The following is a 19,878-nucleotide window of genomic DNA, read 5'->3' as shown; positions in this document are numbered from 1 at the left end:
AGATTTGTGTTGTGGTGAAAAAGCGTTTCTTTTAGGTCTGTGAGTTCGCACTGAACCTCACGAATGGGAATGTGAAGGAAAACATTGTCCCCATCAGCGTACGGCAGTACCTCATCGCCACCTGGGTGAAGGCCAAGCAACTACTGCAGCAGCAGATTGGGCCTCGGCTAGGCATTGAAGAGCAGGTAGGTGCTGAGGACAGTAGCACCTGCAGACTGCCCTTCCCCAGTGTTCTCATTATACTCTCTGATTTGGCCGTAGTTGCCGGGAAGGGGCTACGTCCACCTAGGAAGCTCTGAGGTCATTCTTTACCATCACCAAAATTGCTGCTCTCGAGAACCAAGGCAAAAAAGTCTCCAACCAGCTCTAAACTCTGGGCCTGGGGGGGGGGGTGCTGCCCACTCTCACTGCCACTCATCGACAGAGTCAACTCTTTGGCAGCACCCCCACAAAGGACTATGGGATCAGGGTCTGTGAAGAAGAAAGAAACAGTATGAACTCAAGAATCCCCACCATGCCCCTGACCCTGAAGCAAATAAATCACTGTGGGGAGCCGGGGGTGGGGAAGCGAGGGAGGGTTCAGGAGGGAAAGTTATGCTGGGCAAGGCAGAGGGGTTGATGAGACACCCCATACCAGTAACCTCCTTACCAGGGCTCAGCAGCCTTCCCCCTCTGAAAACCCTCCCTACTAGCCAGACAACATTGTCTTCAAGGCTCAGGGATGTTTAGACTTCAGACCTTGTTGCTTAAGAGAACAGCGTAGTGGTTAATTTTACCAAGCTGGCTTACGATAACAACATATCCAAATACTGTGGTCTGGTCATTCCTTGAGACTAATGCTGCACAGGTTTATCTCCAAAATGGTCCTGGTCTCCACGGCTTTCTTTCCTTGTTCCCTAGGCAGTTGAATACTCTAGCCCTTCTATGTTTCCAGAGTACCAATGAGGACATCAATGGTGTGACCAGAGTCCTTGTTGCCCTTGAGATGTACTCCTGCAATGGATTGGGCCTCATGGATTTCACTGTGCCCCCCCTAGCCCAGGTGGGTTACCCCAGGTATCCCAGGAAGTAAGTCAACAGCCTCCACGCATGAAAGATGGAGAAGCTGAGGCTTAGGATCCTGACTGAGGTAGTCAGAACTCAAACCCACATTCACATCCACACTATATCTCTCTGCCTCCCGACAACTGCCTTCTTCTCAAAGCACACGACTCTGGCTTTTGTTTGAAACAGTCCCATAACCAGTGTGAGGAGCATGCTTCTCTGACTGACCTTTCTGTGTCGTTCTTCATCCCAAGGCCTCAGCACAGGCAAAAATGTAAGAGAGGCTAGGCATGCCTTGTAGAGGTGATCTTGTGTGATGGGAAAGCTGTGAGGATGGAGCAACTGTGATCAGTAGCAAGTTTTACACTGCAGTTAGGCTTCATCATATATGCTAAGCAATCCATGTCTGCGCACATGCTAAGCCATGTGCAGCTATCATAGGATTGATGAAGTTCACCGGGTTGGCAGCACGGTCATTGTTGAGGGTCACATACTACTAGACAGCCATGGTCACTAATGTCTGAGGGCCTTCTCTCCTGTTTCACATGCTGGGAAGGTGGCGAAAATGGCTTCTGAGTGCATCTGGACAGAACCTCTGATGGAGCTGCAGACCCTGACACGCCTCACTCACTTCTCCTATGTGAATCATGACTACGAACTCACCATGACATGTTCTCAGAATGCCACACGGATGGGCCTCAAGAGGCTGAGGTCGTTTGAACAGTAAGTGACCTCCACAACTTTGTCCTAGAGGCCTACAGTAGCAGAACGAGGAGTGTGAGCCCATGCCACAGAGCAGGGGCCCTAGGTGCAGCCCTGCTGAGCAAGAGATGGCTGTCAGGAATCCAACTGCCATGGTCCTTCATCTGCTGCTGGCTGGGTGCTCGAGAATCACACAGTGACTGGGGCCCTCAAAGCTCTGCATCAGTCATGACTCATAAGCCACATAGGCCTTAGTTAGGAGGTCTACGCAGCAGCTGTCTGTGTGTGATAGATAGCTAAGGGTTCTCTTGGTTGAGGCTGCTGAGATAAAATACCACAACTGGGGAGGCCTAAGAAATGGTGACGTATCGTGCTGATATACAAGCACAGTTGGTGATATACAAGTTCAGTTGGTGCCTGTTTCGGAGATGGCCACCCCATATGATAGAAGAAGCAAGAAGCTCCCTTCTATTCCTTTATGGGCAGAGTTCCATCCCAAAGCTCCAACCCTCCACCGCACTACCGCCATCTCACAACAGCCCTCCTACCGGTTCCACCCCGGCAAATTAGATTTCAGCATGTGACTTTAGGGGACACATGGGGTACTCGTATGAACCATGTTCCAATCCTGATGCAGACAGCTTTGCCAAAGTGACTTTGGAAGGAACAAGATGCATGACACTGAAATGTAATATCGCTTCGCTGGAGGACTTGACCCTGGAGAAGTCATCGTCATGCTTGTTGGATAGGAGACAGTATCGCTGTCGGGTCTCCCACGGCAACTGCTGGAAGTCCCCAGTCCCCAAGTGCATCCATTGCTTTCCTCATTGCTGTGGGCTGGTTAGACGCAGTCTAAGGGAGGCAAGGCTTATTTTGGCTCCTGGCTTCAGGGTCTAGTCCATTATGGGGGGACGGCTTGGCAGCTGAAGGGTGCAGCTGGGATCCCCCACCACGTATTTTGTTCAGCAGAAAACAGGGAGTGGGGAGAAAATATGGCCAGGCTACAAAACCTCACAGCCTGTCTTCAAAGGCTGGCTTCCTCCCGCAAGGTGTCACTCTTAAAGATCCTACAACCTCCCCCAAAAACAGTGCCACCGTCTAGGAACCACAGCTCACACCCACGAGCCTGTGAAGGACGTTTCTTAGTCAACCCCACAGCACCAGTAAAGCACCAGAACACTCCCGTCTTCCTTCAGTTCCTACAATGTTCTACCATGTTGATGTGTGATCAGAAAACTTAGTCTTTCCTTATTGCTGAATATGGGGCTATCGTCAAAAGTGGTGGTGTGACACCGCCATGCAGTCAAGACTGGCTTCCTGGGGCCTCTCTTCTTTTTGGCTTCTTTTCTGAGCCCAGTTATCCTGAAAGGTAGAGCCATGACCCAGGTCTTTGAAGGTGCTTCCATTTCTCAGTGGCCAGTTTGATCCGTGGTCCCCAAATCCACAGGATTCTTCCCCATGTCCATGTCTTCAGTCTTGGGCCATGGCTACCAGCCTTGCCTTCTGAGCCTTTTTGATGCACTCCTGGTGTGGTGGCAATGCCAGCCTGTGTTGGCAAGATTTAGGGGGCATGTGATATCTGCCTCCTGGTTGGTCAGACCCCCATGAGGACAAGGTCAAGCATGTGTCTTGCTCACAGTGGCAGCTCCAAGCTGTGTTCATCCTACTGCTGAGGATCGGAGAGTTAGCATAATGCTGCAAGAGCAGCTTTTACTCACCTGGTTCAGTTGTTGTCTCTGAGGATTGCTGCATCTGTCTGCTATCGCGGGCCTAGTCCTAGAGGCTTCTAGCCTCCATACAATCTAACCTAGGCCTAGAATGTTCTCAGCCTCTGGGCCTTACTGCTTAATAAGCTCACCCTTTCTTGCTCTTACTGAGCTCTTAGCTGGATGGTTCAATTCAGCTGTTCTGGCTCAAACTCCTCTCCCAACCAACTTACTCAACTCGGCTTTTCCCTCAGCCTCTGCTTGGCCTCAAACGAATTCCAGCAATATGCTCTAATTTTCTGGCTTCTTTTCATTATTTTTTGGTTTCTCTGTCTTCACCTATGTCTAGCTATGTCTATGTCTAGGATGGCATATCCTATTTTGTCAAATCTTTCTCTGATTCATCACTGTTTCTGCTGTTTAATTAGACAAACCTGGGTGCCTCCTTCCACAAACTATCTTTACCTTCACTGTTTGGGATTAAAGGCGTGTACCACCATGCCTAGATCTAAGGCTTTTCTTTATCTGAAACTTGCTCTGTACCAAGCTGGGCTTCAACTCAGATCGGCTTGCCTGTGGATTAAAGGCGTGTTTGTATTCCAGCCAGATCACACAGACCTAGAAGATCTCTGGATGTGATCTTTGGCCAGAACAGCCATATTCTGAGTTAAAATTTCTCTACAGAGCCCCCTGACCTGAAATGCCTGTAATTCCAGCCTTCATATATCCAGACCCACCTGCACATACAGGGACAGGGACATGGCATTGGGACCGAGGAGTGGGGAGTAGTTCCTGTGACAAACCTGATCATGTAGTTTGTGGGCCTTCAGAACTGGTTTACAGGAGGAACGTGGAAGGATTTGTAGATGTAGGACTGAAAAGTCATAGAAATACTATACGCAAAATGTAATGGACCATTTTGGTCAGAGTGTGGAAAAGCAGACACTGAGAAGACTCTGCTAGGAGCCCTTGTTCGTGAGGTTTTAGGGAGGAAGAGTCCTGTTGGGGAGTAGGCTATGTTCCTGTTATATTCCAGTAGGGAATCTGGCTGTTTTGTTTTGTTAGTTTGTTTGTTTCTTTGCCTGATTATTTTAGTAAGGGTGACTTCAAAAAGCAATGACAAATCCATGGTAGCCCAAAGGCCAAGCTGTGGCATGATTGCTCATGAATGTTCTTAGTCACAGCTACAGTGAGAAGCAGAGATAAGGGAAGAAAAGGTGAGGCAGCAGATTCCGGGGAGCTGATAAGGGTGGTCCGAGCTAACCGGCTGTGTTCTTAATGAGATCGGTGCCATTGGAGAAAAACCACAGAGGTCACAGGAAAGGGGCCTTGGGAAGTGCAGATTTGTATGAAAATGACACTGAAAGCGCTCTCTGCTCAGAAATAACTGTCTAGGGGAGCTGGATTCAGCCAGCGAACAGGCCACCGCAAACCTAACCGCATCTCAGGCTAGCATCAAAACTCGGCAGTGCTCACATGCTGCTGGTTTTGTAGGCAGGCAACATGCAAGAGCGAGAGACTTACAGAGGCTCACACCCACTCTCTGGAGGCCATTAGGGCCAGACAACGTGTGGCAGGGTAGCGCCCTCCTGAAGGGACACCCCGAGAGGCCATCCCATGAAGTGTGAAGGTGACACTTAAGTTGCAGAGGAGACCCCAGGATATTAGAGACGCCAGGACCAGGGGAACCCCCTGAGGAAAGCCTCAGACGCAGACCGGAGCTAGCCCGAGAGAGAGGCTACATGCGTGGCAGGTAGCAGACTTGGAGGGATGGGCTCCCTGGTGCTGCTGGAGCCCACGTGCTTCATTATGGTAACTCCAGCTGCTGAGTGAGAGTGAAGGGAGACGTGAGTGGGCACGCCTGGGAACGGGGCTTGAGATTCAGGTCGCTCAGAACGGCACACTCCTCGAAGGCGGCTGCATTCTCTTAGTCACAGAACAAAAGAAACCCACAAATGAATGTATTTCCTGAACATGCTGGCAGGAACAGCAGGAAGCCAGTCAGGTAAGAAACTGCTGTCTGAAGATGTTCCTGGCTTTGGGTCGATGGAATCCAGGGTCTTTTATATTAACACATTTCAAAGATGGGCCTCTAGGTAGAAGCATGTGAAGTCAAATGCCGAGATGGTGAAGGAGTGGCTATTAAGAGGACTAAAGATATCCCAAGATAATTTTAGCTTTGGGTCTGCAGCATTCCAACTCTGCACAATCACGATGTCCTCACCAGTCATCCCTATAGAATCCTAACACTATTTTTTTTTTCTTGAAACTGCAGTTCACAGGTAGAATGTTATGTCTTAAAGTGATGTGTTTGGGTGTCATAGGCTTGTAGTGGTTAATTTATTTCAGTTGCCAGCTTGATTGTATTAAGAAGCACCTAGGACATTAATTAGGCAGACGTCTAGGGTTGTCTGTGATGGTGTCCTCAGACAGGTTTAACCAAGAAGGGCAGATCCACCTTGAACGCAGGAGGCGCCATCCCATGGGCAGGGGACGTAGACTGAATTACAAAGGGAGAGAGGAGGGAGCCAGCAGAGCGCCGGTACTCCCCCCTCGCTGCTTTCTGTTGCCCATCAGATCTGTGTGGCCAGCCGCCTCTTGCCCCTGCCTTCCCCACCATTGCGTGGATGATGCGCACCAGTGATTAACTCCGGGACCCAAACAGTACATCAGCATCACATCAAAGGAAGAGAGAAAGGCACCTCCCCTCGGAGTCCTTTAGCCAAGAACTAGTCCAGATTTGAACTCCACGGTCTACTTCATGCTCCCATGTCTTCTGCCCTCTTCATGCCTCTACTCCTCTACTTCATGCTCCCCATGTCTTCGGCCCTCTGTCTGTCTGTTGCATGAGTCTAAATCTGTGCCTGCCTGAAGGCCGTGTCTACCCCTGGGAGTCAGTCTATCCTATCTGTACGTGTCCAACAAAGGGCTCCCCCCTGTCTTTGTTGAAGAGCACAGGAAGCATCACATAGGGAAGGAGAAGGGTGGTTTATAGAAGTCTTTCTTGGAGTTTTGCAAGGGATCAGGTCACTGACTCCAGCTGGCCCAAACAACAAACATCGTTGTTTATTAACCGATATCCATAACTGATGGCTTTCCACCTTGATGGTAGACTTTAGGGAGTTGCTTTCAAGATCAGTATTTGCTGCTTTCAGTCCACTTACCACAGGCTCTTCGGAGAAAATGGACAAGGCCAGGCGCACAAGGTGACTGCAGATTTAGAAGTCAAGCCCTGTAGGGTCAGATCAGAGCTGGCAGAGGTGGTGGTTTTCAACTCTGTACAAGATGCACGTCTATCACTCAAACGATATCCCTTAGGAGGAAAAAAATGGGGGGAATCTACAGAAAGGGTTGTTATGTGCTGTTTGTGCCAATGCACACAGCCACAGCCTGCTTGGGTACAGGATGAGAGTTGGGTACAGTGCCAGGCGAGTCTAGCACACTCAGGGATCCTAAACTGAATCTCATTTACAAAGAAAATAAAGCAGAGATGCCCATGCACACAAACAGCAACAGGAAACCTGGAGGAGGGGATGCTGAGTTCCTCACCGGGCCTGCTGAAAATCTTTCATAGACCATTGTTGCCACCTCCTGGTGACTGTTGCCTTTGCACCCTGCTGGCTGCAATGCACCTCTTCTTTTGGCCCTGTATAATAAAGATCAAAATTTTCAGCTGTTACTCCCCAGGCTAGGTCTCAACCTCCTTTACATCAGCCTACCAACTGTGAAGGAGCCTTTAATTAGCCTCAGTTTACCTGCAGACCATAAATTCCTACCATAAAGTAGGTCCTTGCGAGGCTAAGGGCCAGATACACCTTCCTCTATTGGCTCCTTGGAGCACATGTGACCATTTGCTCTAGTAAGCAGGTGCCTGGCTTCTCAGAGCCCCAGGAACCACAGGAAATAGTCCCAGAACAAGCGTATCACTCATGGAATAAGATCTGTGCTGCTGAGCTGAGCAGCTGGGACGTGACCTCCACCTCCCACCCCACACCTGCTGCACCCCCACACTCCTTCACGCTGTATGTGCCCAGACCACAGCTACACTGCATCTGGGAACCAGGGCAGTGTCAGAGGAGCCGTGGTGCTGCCCTGAGATGGTACTGCAGACCGGTGTGCCCTTCTCGAGTGCAGTTTGCAGATCGCCTGGGACAAGACTTTCCTTTGATCCCAGGAACCAGAGCTTGGCTGAGGGCGGAGCCCTACAGATGGTTCTGCTAATCTACTGAGGCATGGAAAGATCCCCAGAAATGAGTGTCTAAAATATGGTTAAGGAGTCCATCTCATGGTCTGTGGGTTTGCTGGACTCTGCCAGTTAGTTCTGATTTGGGGTCTCTCGTAAGGGTAAGAGAGAGCTCATCAGTCAGCCACCCTTAGAGCTGATTCTCACATCCCCAGAAACCCTCTGTGGGTGGGCATCCCCAGGAACCGCCACGGGCCTTACTGTATAGTATCACTGTGAATGGAAGCACTGAAGGACTGTCCCGTCAGTGACCATCCCGGATACCCAGGCCAGACATAAGCATCTCAGTTCCCTGGCGAGAAAGGCCTCAGAAGGCCAGAGTCACTTGCCCTGCATCAGCAACCAGCTGGGTGAGTCCCTAAGGCACAGGACGGGGTAGGAATGCGCCTCCATCTTGGGATGCACTTGAAGGACCATGGGTGAGGGGACAGCATATGCAGTGAGTGGAGCACAGCATGTATCACTTCCCACCTCTCCCCTAAATCGCTCTGTCTCCTCTCCAGGACTAATGCCAAGCTTGCAGCAGAATTGCTGTGTACTGTGTCCTGCATCCAGGGCCGCAGCATCATGGAAAACTTGAAAGGCAAGAAGCAGCTACGGCTAGCAGCATCCAAGGCTTTTGTAGAGAGTGCCAGGTACGCAATGGGAGGTGGGGGTGGGAGGAGATGGCTGACCTGGCTGAGTGTAAGAGGAAACTGGCATTGATCCACGGTGATGCTGTGGGACATTACCAAGTCCCAAGGAAGGAACCAGGCAGTGCCAGTAAGCCTCGGCCTACATCCTGTCATGCAGATAAGCTCACAGACGCCAGGACATCCATGGGAAGTACCGGGAGAAGCCCAATAAAGCTGTGAGCTGAGTGGGTACCAAGGAGGGCCTAAGTAGCAGGGGGCAGGTGGACACAGCAAAGGCCAGGCCAGAAGAACCCATCATTGCGCTTCGATTGCCCAAACAATTTGCTAAGGAGGAAGTATGCCAGGCTTGCCCTTTCCATGGTGCCTGTCATAGAGTGCCAAAGCTATGTCACCCTGATTCCACTACTTCCCTACAAAGTACAGAAACTTCTGGGATTGGATATTTCAGGGGAAAGGTGTGGCTGTGGCTGTGGCTGTGGCTGTGGCTGTGGCTGTGGCTGAGAACCTGAGCAGTCAACATCACTGTGGATGAGGCATGTCATTGCAGGTTTGGGGGCCTGGCAAACAACAGTTTCCAAGTGATGATGGCTGCCCGGCACTACTGGAACACATGGGTCCCACTTCTGTTCTCACCAAACAACAGGAAGACGGCCAAGGGATCCCTCCAGCGAATCATCACCATCATCAACAAGACAGAGGGCAAGACACAGGTACCATAGGAACACGGGCTAGTGTTCTAGGAAGCCTTACCCTCAAGCCTGGCCAGACACGCTGAAAAGACAGCTTCATAGCATGGCTCCCACAGAGTATGGCTGCCTTGGGACATGGCTTGATTAGGACATGGTCTGTGTGGGACACAACTCTCACTGAACACAGCCCCCATGGGACATGGTCCTCCACAAGACAGCGGCCCACGCTGGGCATGACCTCTACCAGACACCTCCCACACAACTTCTTCTGCTGGGTAACAGCACTGTCCAGGTCCCAGAGAGGCAGGAGGTTCCTGGCCAACCCAAGTGGCGACCTCTGACCTTCCTTCCCCCTGGTCCAGACTTCTCTCAAATCCCCTCTTCTTTTTAAACCATTTTTAAAGACATGCTTTCCCCTATTTTCAGTTTTGTTTACGTCTTTCCCTCTTCTGGTTCAGAGTTTATTCTTTTCCTGATATCTGGAGAATCGAAGGTGGAGTATTGATTTGAGGGTCGATTATTGTACTGATGAGGGTAGTCACAGCTGTTAGCTTACCCCCGAGCATTGCTTACACTCTGTCCCACGAGTTTCTTCCTAAATGTTTTATTCCATTGACTTAACATGTCTCACGTCATTGACAATAACTAGATTGTGTTAGGGGACTAGTCTGTGTGCCGGATGTGTGTATATAAAGCGGGCTGCGTAGTATCTGGGACACGTGATTCATGTGTGTGTTGTGCTTTGATGGGATAGGTGGATAACACGTGTTGCATGGCATGTGATGTCTGTCACACGGAGTTTGGATTGTAGGTGGAGTGTGTGTGGTATAGGGTTTGATGTACATGTATAATGTGGCATGTGTTGGTTACAGTACAGTGTGTGTGTGTGTTCAATGTCTGGTGTGGTAAGGTGTGTTGTTACAGTTTGGTATGTGTGGTGCGGTGTGGTGTGGTGTGGTGTGGTGTGGTGTGGTGTGGTGTGGTGTGGTGTGGTGTGGTTATATATTATGCTTCGGTATAAACGGGAACGCTGTACGTAGTACGGCGTTGTGACACTGTGGTGTATTTTGTGTGGTATGAAAGTGTGTGGCACAGTGCTGTGCGCTATGGCATTATATGTGTATGGTACAGGAGGTTCCGGTGTGCGTAGAATGTGTACGGTGTGGTCTCTGTGTGGTATGCATGTGTGGCGTTGTGTGGCCGTGGCATGTATGGCATATGTGCTTAACTTTTTGTGACTTGATAGTTCTGATTTTTTATTTTTGGCTACTTGTTTCGGTTTGGTTTGGTTTGGTTTTTTTCCTGACACTAATGAGGACCCGGATGCAGGAACAAACAGCGCCCTCTAAGAAGTGCCGTTTGTTTGTTTCACTTCAGGAGATAGAGAAAACCCTGCTGCTACACCAGTGGCCAACTTCCGACTTCCAGGGCGGAGGGATAGCGCTTGAAGGTCAGTTCCTCCCACGCTGGCAGCTGAGGGGCCGATGGGAAAGGGAGGGCTCTGGAAGTTTGGGTATGCCGTGTTTTACACAAGGCGCCTCTCGATCGTGACTGCGCCCATGAGTACATCTGCTTGTTACTGGGTGTCTTGCCTTAAGAGCCTATGGAAGCCTATACAGCAGAGAACCCTCAGTCCAGCCCTTAACCCTACCAAAGTGGAGAGCCTTCCCATATGACCTTGGCTATGCCAACAGAGGAGTCTTTCTTCCTCTTAAGCATGTTTTCTACTATAAACAATTTTGGAGGTACACTCCGTGGCAAAACAAAGAAAAGGGAACACCACTCTGACCTCAGAACAACAGAACGACATCCAGTACCATTCAAGTCTTCAAAAAGAATACATTTTCTTCTCAGGACAAGAGTCCCTGTCAATCAAGAGCCCTGTGTGTATTATCTGGCAGCTTTTCAGCACTGTGGAATAGAATAGTGGCCCTGCCTTGAGCATGTTAGTCTATTCATAGGTAAAACTGATTTAAAATTAAGGACAAAAGCGTGGCCGTATGTAAGTGAAGAGTGTAATGAACCCCCAGAGTTTAGGATATTGGCAAACATTGCAAGAAAAACAATACAGAAAACAGCCTGAGAGGCAGGACTGGCTCAGACTGCAAGGGGACATGATGCTAGTTGAGTTCGTTTGCTAAATATGATGCCAGACAGAAGCTACAAGCCAAACTGCCGTCGTCCTTAGACGCCATCATTAGATAGGTCAGGAATCCCATGACCGAATTTTTCCATTTTTGGTGCTGGAGGGATAGCTCAGCCGTCAAGAGTACTTAATGTTTTTCCAGAGGAGCCAGGTTTGATCCCCAGTAGCCACACAATGGTTCATAACCATCTGTAACTACAATTCCAGGTGATCTGATCCAATTTCATAGTCATACATGTAGTACACAGACACACATGTAAGCCAAAAAAACAAAACTTATACACATAAAATAAAATAAAGTAAAGAATGAAACAAAAAACCTTCCATTCTGAACCAGATGTAGTATCACACACCTTCAATCCCAGCATTCAGGGAGTAGAAGCAAGCAGGTCCCTGTGAGTTCAAGCAGGAACCAGCCTGGTCTGCATAGTGAGTTCCAGGACAGCTAGAGCTACACAGTGAAACTCTCTATCAATCACACAAACAACAGTGACAAAACCACCTTCCATTCCAGATGAAAAGCATCCGAAGTTAAAATCAGGCAAGCAGAAATTCTGTAGGAGGAGGCACACTTTCAAACAGGCAACAACAAATATGCGACTGACAAGAAGGTCAGAAAACTAAGGAATAACAATGCCAGAAATCCTCATATCCAACGTGGCAGCTATAGGAAATTCTCACATCAAATGTGGCCAAAGAGCCATCAACTACTAGAGCTAGTCAGATGGGGACAGCCCTCTGGCTCAGGGCTCAGCTCTCCCAACCCTTGCTCCCTCTCCCCAGCATGCACCTCAGGCCTGGACCTGAGCTTCTACATGTTAAGGACAGTACTGAAAGATACTGACCACTGTCTCTGCTGCTGAATGACAGGGAGGTTTGCCAAGCAGGGTCTCTGCCCCAAGTCTCTCACCCAGTATGTACCTGTACACGCCAATGCACCAACAAGGAACCAAGGAAAGAGTGGAGGCTGGGCTCCACAGGGTTAAGAATGAGCGTGCATATAGCATCCCTCCCATTCCAGTGCAGCTGGCAGATTCAGAGAACAAACTCAAATAGTAAAGGAACCATGAGGTCCTGAGGTATCCAAGGGATACTTTTCAAGCCCATCTTGGATTAGGAGAAAGCTGGCAAAGCCACCAGCCTGAGCAGTGAGTGATGTCATCTCTCAGCCAGCATGTGCCAAGAGCCATAGGCACGTTCGACCCTTGACTCAGCATCCCTATGCCAGAACATTCAGCGTGAGAACCACTGCAAAAGGAAAAGAGGCATACCCCCACCCCCGGCCAACCACTGCTGGCAAGACTCACCTTCACGCTCAGTGCCAGGGTCGGCCCTGGAGATGTGTGACAAGTCTGGCAGCAAGGACTGCAGCCTTCCCTGAATGTTACGGCATGGGCAGAGGGAAGAATGGATTTCTGTTTTCTCATCGTTGTGTTGCTTATTTTTAAAAGAAAAATGACAGGCTTGCTAAGAAGGGAGAAGTTATGGGGGATTGAGGACTCAGGAACTCTGGCACCCTGACCCTCTCAGACCAAGAGGCTCCATGAGAGTTAGAGGGAGGTCCTCAAAGCCAGCGCAGAGTGGTGGAGACCAGAAGGGGCACTTGGAGTTGATGCTCTCAGGCAGAGGGATGCCTAAGCATGGTGAGCTACAGGCGGGAGCCACACTGATCTACCACCAAGCCTGCGGGGCAGCTTCTAGCCTTCTGATACTTGTGTATGAATGGAAGACTATGACATGGGTTGTGAGAAAATAAGGGGTGTAGAGTAAGAAGTCAGGGGGCACCAACAAGGAGCTGGCTGATGCGAGGCCCTTGAGACCCCACCTCTTCTTTACCCTAGGGTCTGAGGAAGACCTCACACTCCGTGCCGCACTCTATAGCCTGCTCTTCCACGTCCATGCCGACAATAATGACTGGGAGATGGGCCTTAAGGTGCTGGATGAGGCCGTGCAAGTGCTGCCAAGGACAGCCCACCGCCTGTGAGTGCCCCCTGAACCTTCCAGGATGCTCTCTGCGCTGCCTCAGCTGGGCTTCCCCGCCACCCCTTTCCACCGAAGGGCTTCACCTCCCCAATAAGAACCAGATATATAGCCCAAAGCCCCAGCAAGGTCCCTATCTGTTTCCATCCCTGCCGACAGGAATGCAGACAGCGGTAGTTCCGTCTGCCATGTGTAAGCTTAGCGCCTCACCGTCCCGATGTTGACCCATCCTTTCTTATTCTCCAGCTTGATTTTCAAACACATGGTTATGGTGAAGGCCAAACTTGGCCAGAACTTTACCATGGAAATTCAGAAGTTCAAGGATGAGAGCGAAGACTACTTGGCAAACATGTGGTACCGAATGGCTCAGAACTCAAATAACATCAATGGAGAGTTCACCTGCTATCAAAATGCCATCCAGGCACTGCAGGTCTGTGCAGCGTCCATGCTGGTGATGGTGGGTGGATCTATCTCTCGGTTATGGAGATAATCACATGGAAAGCTTAAGAAGTGGGGTCTTGCTGGGTCAGCTCAGAGGAAGCCATTATGTAGTAAGCCCTGGTGAAGGCTGGAGACTCTCTCCTGCTGATTCATCCTTTAGTCACCATCTTGGAAAGAAGAGTGTGGGGAGAGCCCCAAGGTAAATGTCTGGGCTCTCTAAGAGCCTGGGGATGCTGAGCAAGCAGGGCCAGGGCAGGCAGGTCTTGTTGTCCACACTACCAAAAGGCCAACCCAGACACTCAAGTGGTGCACTTGAATGGGAGGGGCTCTGGTTTCAGACTTGATGACAGTGGTCCTCATAAGCGAGGACCACAAGGCGATACCTGAGGTCATGACTGTGGGACCAGTGGTGTCCTGGGCCTCTGAAATGAGAGGTCTGAAGTATGAGGAGACATCTGGGAAGGCTAGACTATTTCACAGACCCTAAGCACATCCCTGCTGTGAGGTTATGGCTGCTGCAAGGACCAGGGCAGCTCCCAGCAAGGGAGCAAGGCCCATCTCAGGGCACAGGCCGTGGCTTCAGAGACCTAACACTAGTGCAGGTGGCTACAGAGCCCCCTCATTTTGCTCTTGTAGGACCAAGTAACTGGTCATTCATAAGTTTCCTTGCTTGGGTTTTAGGGTCAGGCAATAAGTGGACATCTCACTGAGGAAGCTGGATGGGCAGCTTTCCCCTTCTCAGGGGAAGCCACCAGGTTGTGCTGGAGGAAGAGCCGAGAACTTCAACACATTCAGCTAAACATAGAAATTATGTCTCTCTTGAGTGACCTCGAGACTTGTCCTTGATTTCTGTCATTTACTAATTACTTACATGTGCTCATGTATATGAGACGTGTGTGGTGTGTAAATATGTGTATGTGTGTTCATGTGTACAAACATGAACATGCACATGCTTCAGCATGCCTGTGGAGATCAGAGGAGCCTCATGTGCCAGTCCTTACCGTGTACCTTGCTTGATTCTGGGCATTCTCCTGTCTTGGCCTCCCATCTTGCTATAGGCATGCTGATGCACACTATCGCATCCAGTTTTTATGTGAGTTCTGGGGTCTCAAACTCTGGTCTTCACATCTGCACAATAATCAGCTTATTCACTGAGCCATCTAGCCAGCTCCTTGAATTAACTCTTCCTTCCTTCCTTCCTTCCTTCCTTCCTTCCTTCCTTCCTTCCTTCCTTCCTTCCTTCCTTCCTTTGGCATAATGCAATGCCATCAGAACAATCTGTTTTAAGAATATTCCATCATCCTGCCCAGCACTCATCTTCTCCCCAAGCCTTCCTGCAGCCAGGAATCACTGACCCAGTGTGCTGCGCTGACCTTTCCTAGAATGGAATTAGGATTCCAAGAGGCTGTCACATCTAGCCTCTTTCACTAACCATGATCTGTCGCAGTCACATTGCATTGTGTGGCTGTCTTGAATTCTTTCTTGTAACTAAGCAACACTCCATTGGCACACATACACCTGGCTTTTTAGTTGTTTGTTGGGCTCTTATGTTGTTTCTCATATCATTTGGCTCCTGTGAGTGGGTGTGTGTGAACTTGTGTGCACAGTTTTTTATGGACCTATGATAAAAAACCTATGGTTCCCTTGAGAATGTACCTAGGAGTTGAATTGATGGGTCACACAGTGGCTCTGTGTTTAGCTAAAGAAGAGCCACCAGGTTGTGACCTCTTGGACTACACTTTTTCTTAGAATTGCTTACAGCACAAAGTTTTTAGTTATGAGGAGGTCAATTTCTATTTCATCTTTTGTCACTTGTGTTTACGATATTATATCAGAGGGACCATTCTGAGGCAAACTCAGGACGAGATAGATCCTTTGTTCTCTCCTGAGGATTGTGACTGCAGACCTTCTATCCAGACAGCTGTCCATTTTGAGTTAGTTTGTGTACAGAAGGCAGATCCGGCCTCATTCTTTAGATGTAGACTCTCCTCTCAGCCTTGTACCTTTTGATGAGATGATTTTCCTTTCCCTCCTTAGCTCCTCTTGAGGTATGCACGTTTCTTCACGCTTGCACAGCTTTTATCTAAGTTACGGTGTCCATGGCTCTTTGTGGACCATCTCTTATCTCCATGGGATGCCTCCTCCCTTCTCCACTGGGATTCAGTTTCTACTAGGCTAACTTAGATCCTGCACCCTACCTGGGGTTCAAGCCCTAACAGGGATGCCACCCCCATCTCCTGTGACACTTTCTTCTCCCAGAGGCTTTTCTTCTCCTCCATCATGAGGCCTGTTCCTGCTTCCAATAACATCCTTGTCTAGATTGGTATGTCCTGCCTGACCTGCAGCAGTTGTTTGTGTTTGTTTGTTTGTTTGTTTGTTTGTTTGTTTTTCCTTTGAGCCCCATGCAGGGTTGAGCATGGACTAGCCTCATACAGGTGCTCATTTCCCAGTTAATGAGAGGGTATGAGCAAGCACTAAGAAAAGCCACAGAGTCAGCAACAGAGGTGAGAGGACCACGACTCTAGGTCCTGAAAAGTGTGGGGGTGATGCCTTGAAAATGGGTCAAGGACGAGGCCTGGAAAGGAAGGAAGTGTGCAGCAGGTCAGCATACTAAAGCTTCGGGCTTGCCCGAGCCTTTCATTTTCAAGGCTGGCCCGCATTTTTTCAATGATCACAGGTCAAGTGTGTGCCACGCCACATCTTTGGCTGTAGTTTCTCTGACACCTCCTCCCACAGGCCCACCCTGAGCCATGGAAGCTGTTGATAGTTTAGACAAAAGTTGTGCATGCCTGGAGAGGGAGGTAGAGGCCCTCCGTAGAGGGATTAACCCCAGAACCACCCCTTCAAGGCTTCAGATTGGCCAGACTGCCTTGCTAGGAGCCTTGCTCAGGATTCTCTCTCGAAATGGAGTCTTGAGTAGTTGTCAGTAAATACAGGGGCCAGTAGGACAGGTCGGATGCACCTGCAAAGGGTTCGGAAGACCAGAGAGGACTTTACCAAACTCTTGTTTTCCTGTCACACTTCTGTCTACAGCTGGGAGCCCCTCCGGGAGTCTTGGTGGCAACACGAATCATCAAGTCTTTTGCTGCCATCGATGGATTCCCCACATCAGTTCAGGGCACACTGACCTGATTAGTGTCATACTTTAATGATGCTTTTCTGTCTCATCCCAAAGAAACCAGAGAACAACTGGCAGAAGGTAGACTACATCGTGGAGTTCAGTGAGTGGCTGTATTATAAGCACTTCCCTCTGGAAGACGTGGTCATTCACCTCGAGTGGGCAATCAGAATTCTGCTCTCCATGAAGCCAACAGAAGACTCCCCTGAGCCAGATCCCAAGAAGGAAGGTGAGGGTGACCCTGCCAGTTTCTCCTGACCTGCTCTACTGTAGGCCCTATAGAGGCCCAAGACAGCAGGACATAGTGGGACTTGCTGGGCTACCAATGTCCCCTGATGCAGATATGCATCCATTCTTGGCTTTCAGCAGTTAAGTGCTGGGGAAGGGAAAGGGTGGAAAATGCCAGTACTTGTGTGCAGGAATAGCTACAATCCTGCCCACTCAACATTTAACCCATACAACTGATCATAGCATGTTAACCCAGCTAGGAAGAAAACAGAGCAGGTCAGCCTATGGCCTACCTGGTATAAAGGTTTCAGGACACCAGCAGGGCACCCCCGTAGGTACAAAGCCCAAGGCCAGCAGCCATTTGCATCCCAGAAAAATGGCTTTCCTTGACTCCCAGACTCTGAGAGAGAAGTCTGGGACACAGGAAGGTTGCCAGGAAGGTAGTCCTGTTGGAGAAACTCCAGTCTCGGGTAGGCGGAAGCACACCACTTAGGTACCTGTTGGTGGACAGGTGGCTGGGGAGTGTTATAACAGGCCAGGAGGGGGAAAATTCCTGGGGTTGCAGGAGCCTTAATCCTGCTCATGGCCGCAGACTCACTCCCACCATGCCATGCAGGACAGGCCTCCCCTGACCAGTCTCTAACAGGGAATAGATTGTTCTCAAATCTGGAGATGGTCTCCTTGGACCAGTTTCGAAGTGTGCGGCAGTTAGAGGCCCTGGCCCGGGTGCACATGCTGCGGGCCTTGATGTCATCCTCAAGCTGCTCTTCATACGAAGACGACTGCTTCATGGCCTACAGCTTCCTCAGGCAGATCTGGCAGGTGAGAGAAGGCTGAAGATGCGGTGCTAAACCAACCCCATCCTCCAACCCCTGGGAGCAGACTCTAAAGGGACTGTTGCTGCTGTCTCCATTGGGAAATTATAATAGCATTTTTATTTTCAAAGAAGTCAGAGCCTTCCCAGGTGCTCTGCAAAGGCCTTTGAGAAGCATGTAGACATCTCTCTCTGCCCTATTCACCTCTTTCTCTGTGCTGAAAGACCCGTCAACATCTCTCTAGGCCCTGCCACACTCGTGTTATCGAGGATCCTTGAAGAGGGTGCTCCCCAAACCCACCCTAGCTCTGCTGTCTTTCCACCACAAAAACCTGTAGGTCTGTATCACTGACCAGGCCATTTGTTCTGTGCTGTTGAGGCTCTCAGGTTTGACCTTGTCTGAGCAGCACTCCCAGATCTAAGTACAGAAAGTGTAAGTATGGAAAGGTGGGATCCAGACTATTTTTAATGCTCCCAATTGGTATTTTCTCCCCCCGCCCAACTCCAGATTTCCTTGACAGAAGGAGGAAAACTAATTCCAGAAAAAACTCTACAATCAGTTAGTTCACAATTGTTATTGCCAAAAAAGGAGAAGGAAAAAGGGAAAGAGAAGGAGAAGGAGAAGGAAAAGGTGAAAGAGAAGGAGAAAGAAAAGGCAAAAGAGAAGGAGAAGGTGAAAGAGAAGGAGAAGGAAAAAGGGAAAGAGAAAGAGAAGGAAAAAGGGAAAGAGAAGGAGAAGGAAAAGGAGAAGGAGAAAGTCAAAGACACGAAACCGGTGAGTGATCTACATGGCGTGTCTCTCGCCTGAGACAGGAGGTAGAGCCTGAACCCCAACCCCAGCACATTCACACTGTGGGTCTTATGATCTCCCCATGCGTCCCTACCCATGGGCCCCAGCCTCCAAACTGTGCTAGAGGTTGGCAGCCTGTCCTCTCCACCTCCATGCTGGGCCACAGAGGCATCCGTCTCAGGACTCCACATTTTACAGTAAGCCTTACTTTCTCTCACTCACAGATTTCAACCCCAGCTTCCATCAAGGCACCTGATGATGTCCCCACCAGCATAGAAGAGTGGGCCTCCTACTCCTGCCCTGAGGATCTGCTGACTGTGTTCAAGACATACAGAAGTGACTTAACCATCAACTCCTCAAGTTTCCAGAAGCCGGTAAGCCCAACCTCCATCCCTTAAAATTACAGCTGGCATTTCGATTGCACATGTTGCCAAAGAGGGACCCATGAGACAGGAGTTTCACAGCAAGTGTCAGACCGGAGCAGCTTTCCACCTTCAATACCCATAGCCACAAAGCGCCCTCTCATCCACACCTCTTTGCTCCAAACAGCTGCCAACATCTACAAGAATCCCACCCCCCCCCACACTGCATCCATACCCAAGTACCCATGCTTGGGACTGCTTCTGTCAGCTGTCATAGCCATGGTGAACAAGTCTCCGCAAACCAGACAGCCATGACCACAGAATCACAGGATCAGCAGGCTTCTGTATGCCTCACCCCAGCCCACCTCTACCACAAGGCCACACAGTCTCTAGCAAATCCAGGTCTTGTAGAGCCCTCCAAGATTATATATCTTACGCAGCACCCACCCTGGCCACAGAGCATAGTCACTCTTGACACAAAGTCACGTGGAGAAGTTCCAGGTATTAGGACCCCATGTTCTTCGGGGCCCATGGTTCTGCCTACCTTCTTCTGTCTGGTTGGGGTTTCTTGGGAGTGGGATTGTTTGGCATATTCCTCCTGGCCAGTAGGTTGGTGGGGTTCACCCATGCTGTTTGGGGATAGCTCTTTTAGACCCTTTCAAAGCTACAGTATCTGCTGCAGTGAACAGGCCTGGGTGTACATAGCAAACCCCTAAGATGGCCAGACAATTGTATCTTCATTGTAAAAATTCAACTGATCCTCAGAGAATAGCTTGTTTTAAGAAGGCGCACACTGAGGTATTTAAAGATCAAGGGATACTGGGCTTCCTGACAAGAGTCAGGAAGTGTTTGCGGTTCTTACAAATGAAGCATCCATGAACCCTGGTGCCCACGTTTCCAGACCATGGTGTAGGGAACTTGGCTGTGATGATGAATATTGCCAGTTGGCAAATCGCATGCCAGGGATGCTGTCGTGACCT

General features: G+C 49.7%; 1 protein-coding gene across 1 annotated transcript in view; it reads left to right on the top strand.

Annotated features, from left to right (window-relative positions):
• Nucleotides 1-19,878, top strand: part of Cfap46 (cilia and flagella associated protein 46) — an 83,156-nt gene that overhangs the window by 26,500 nt on the left and 36,778 nt on the right. Inside the window, exons 20-31 of the mRNA XM_060381878.1 lie at nucleotides 36-185; nucleotides 935-1,042; nucleotides 1,601-1,767; nucleotides 8,199-8,330; nucleotides 8,878-9,040; nucleotides 10,397-10,469; nucleotides 13,007-13,145; nucleotides 13,392-13,575; nucleotides 16,762-16,933; nucleotides 17,549-17,754; nucleotides 18,255-18,521; nucleotides 18,761-18,910. Coding sequence (XP_060237861.1) covers nucleotides 36-185; nucleotides 935-1,042; nucleotides 1,601-1,767; nucleotides 8,199-8,330; nucleotides 8,878-9,040; nucleotides 10,397-10,469; nucleotides 13,007-13,145; nucleotides 13,392-13,575; nucleotides 16,762-16,933; nucleotides 17,549-17,754; nucleotides 18,255-18,521; nucleotides 18,761-18,910 — 1,911 coding nt within the window. The remainder of the gene's footprint in view (nucleotides 1-35; nucleotides 186-934; nucleotides 1,043-1,600; nucleotides 1,768-8,198; nucleotides 8,331-8,877; nucleotides 9,041-10,396; nucleotides 10,470-13,006; nucleotides 13,146-13,391; nucleotides 13,576-16,761; nucleotides 16,934-17,548; nucleotides 17,755-18,254; nucleotides 18,522-18,760; nucleotides 18,911-19,878) is intronic.

This window comes from Meriones unguiculatus, chromosome 1 (genome assembly GCF_030254825.1).
Source record: "Meriones unguiculatus strain TT.TT164.6M chromosome 1, Bangor_MerUng_6.1, whole genome shotgun sequence".
Taxonomy (NCBI): Eukaryota; Metazoa; Chordata; class Mammalia; order Rodentia; family Muridae; genus Meriones; species Meriones unguiculatus.
Note: the sequence above shows the minus strand (reverse complement) of the source record. Positions and strands in the feature narration are given on the sequence as shown.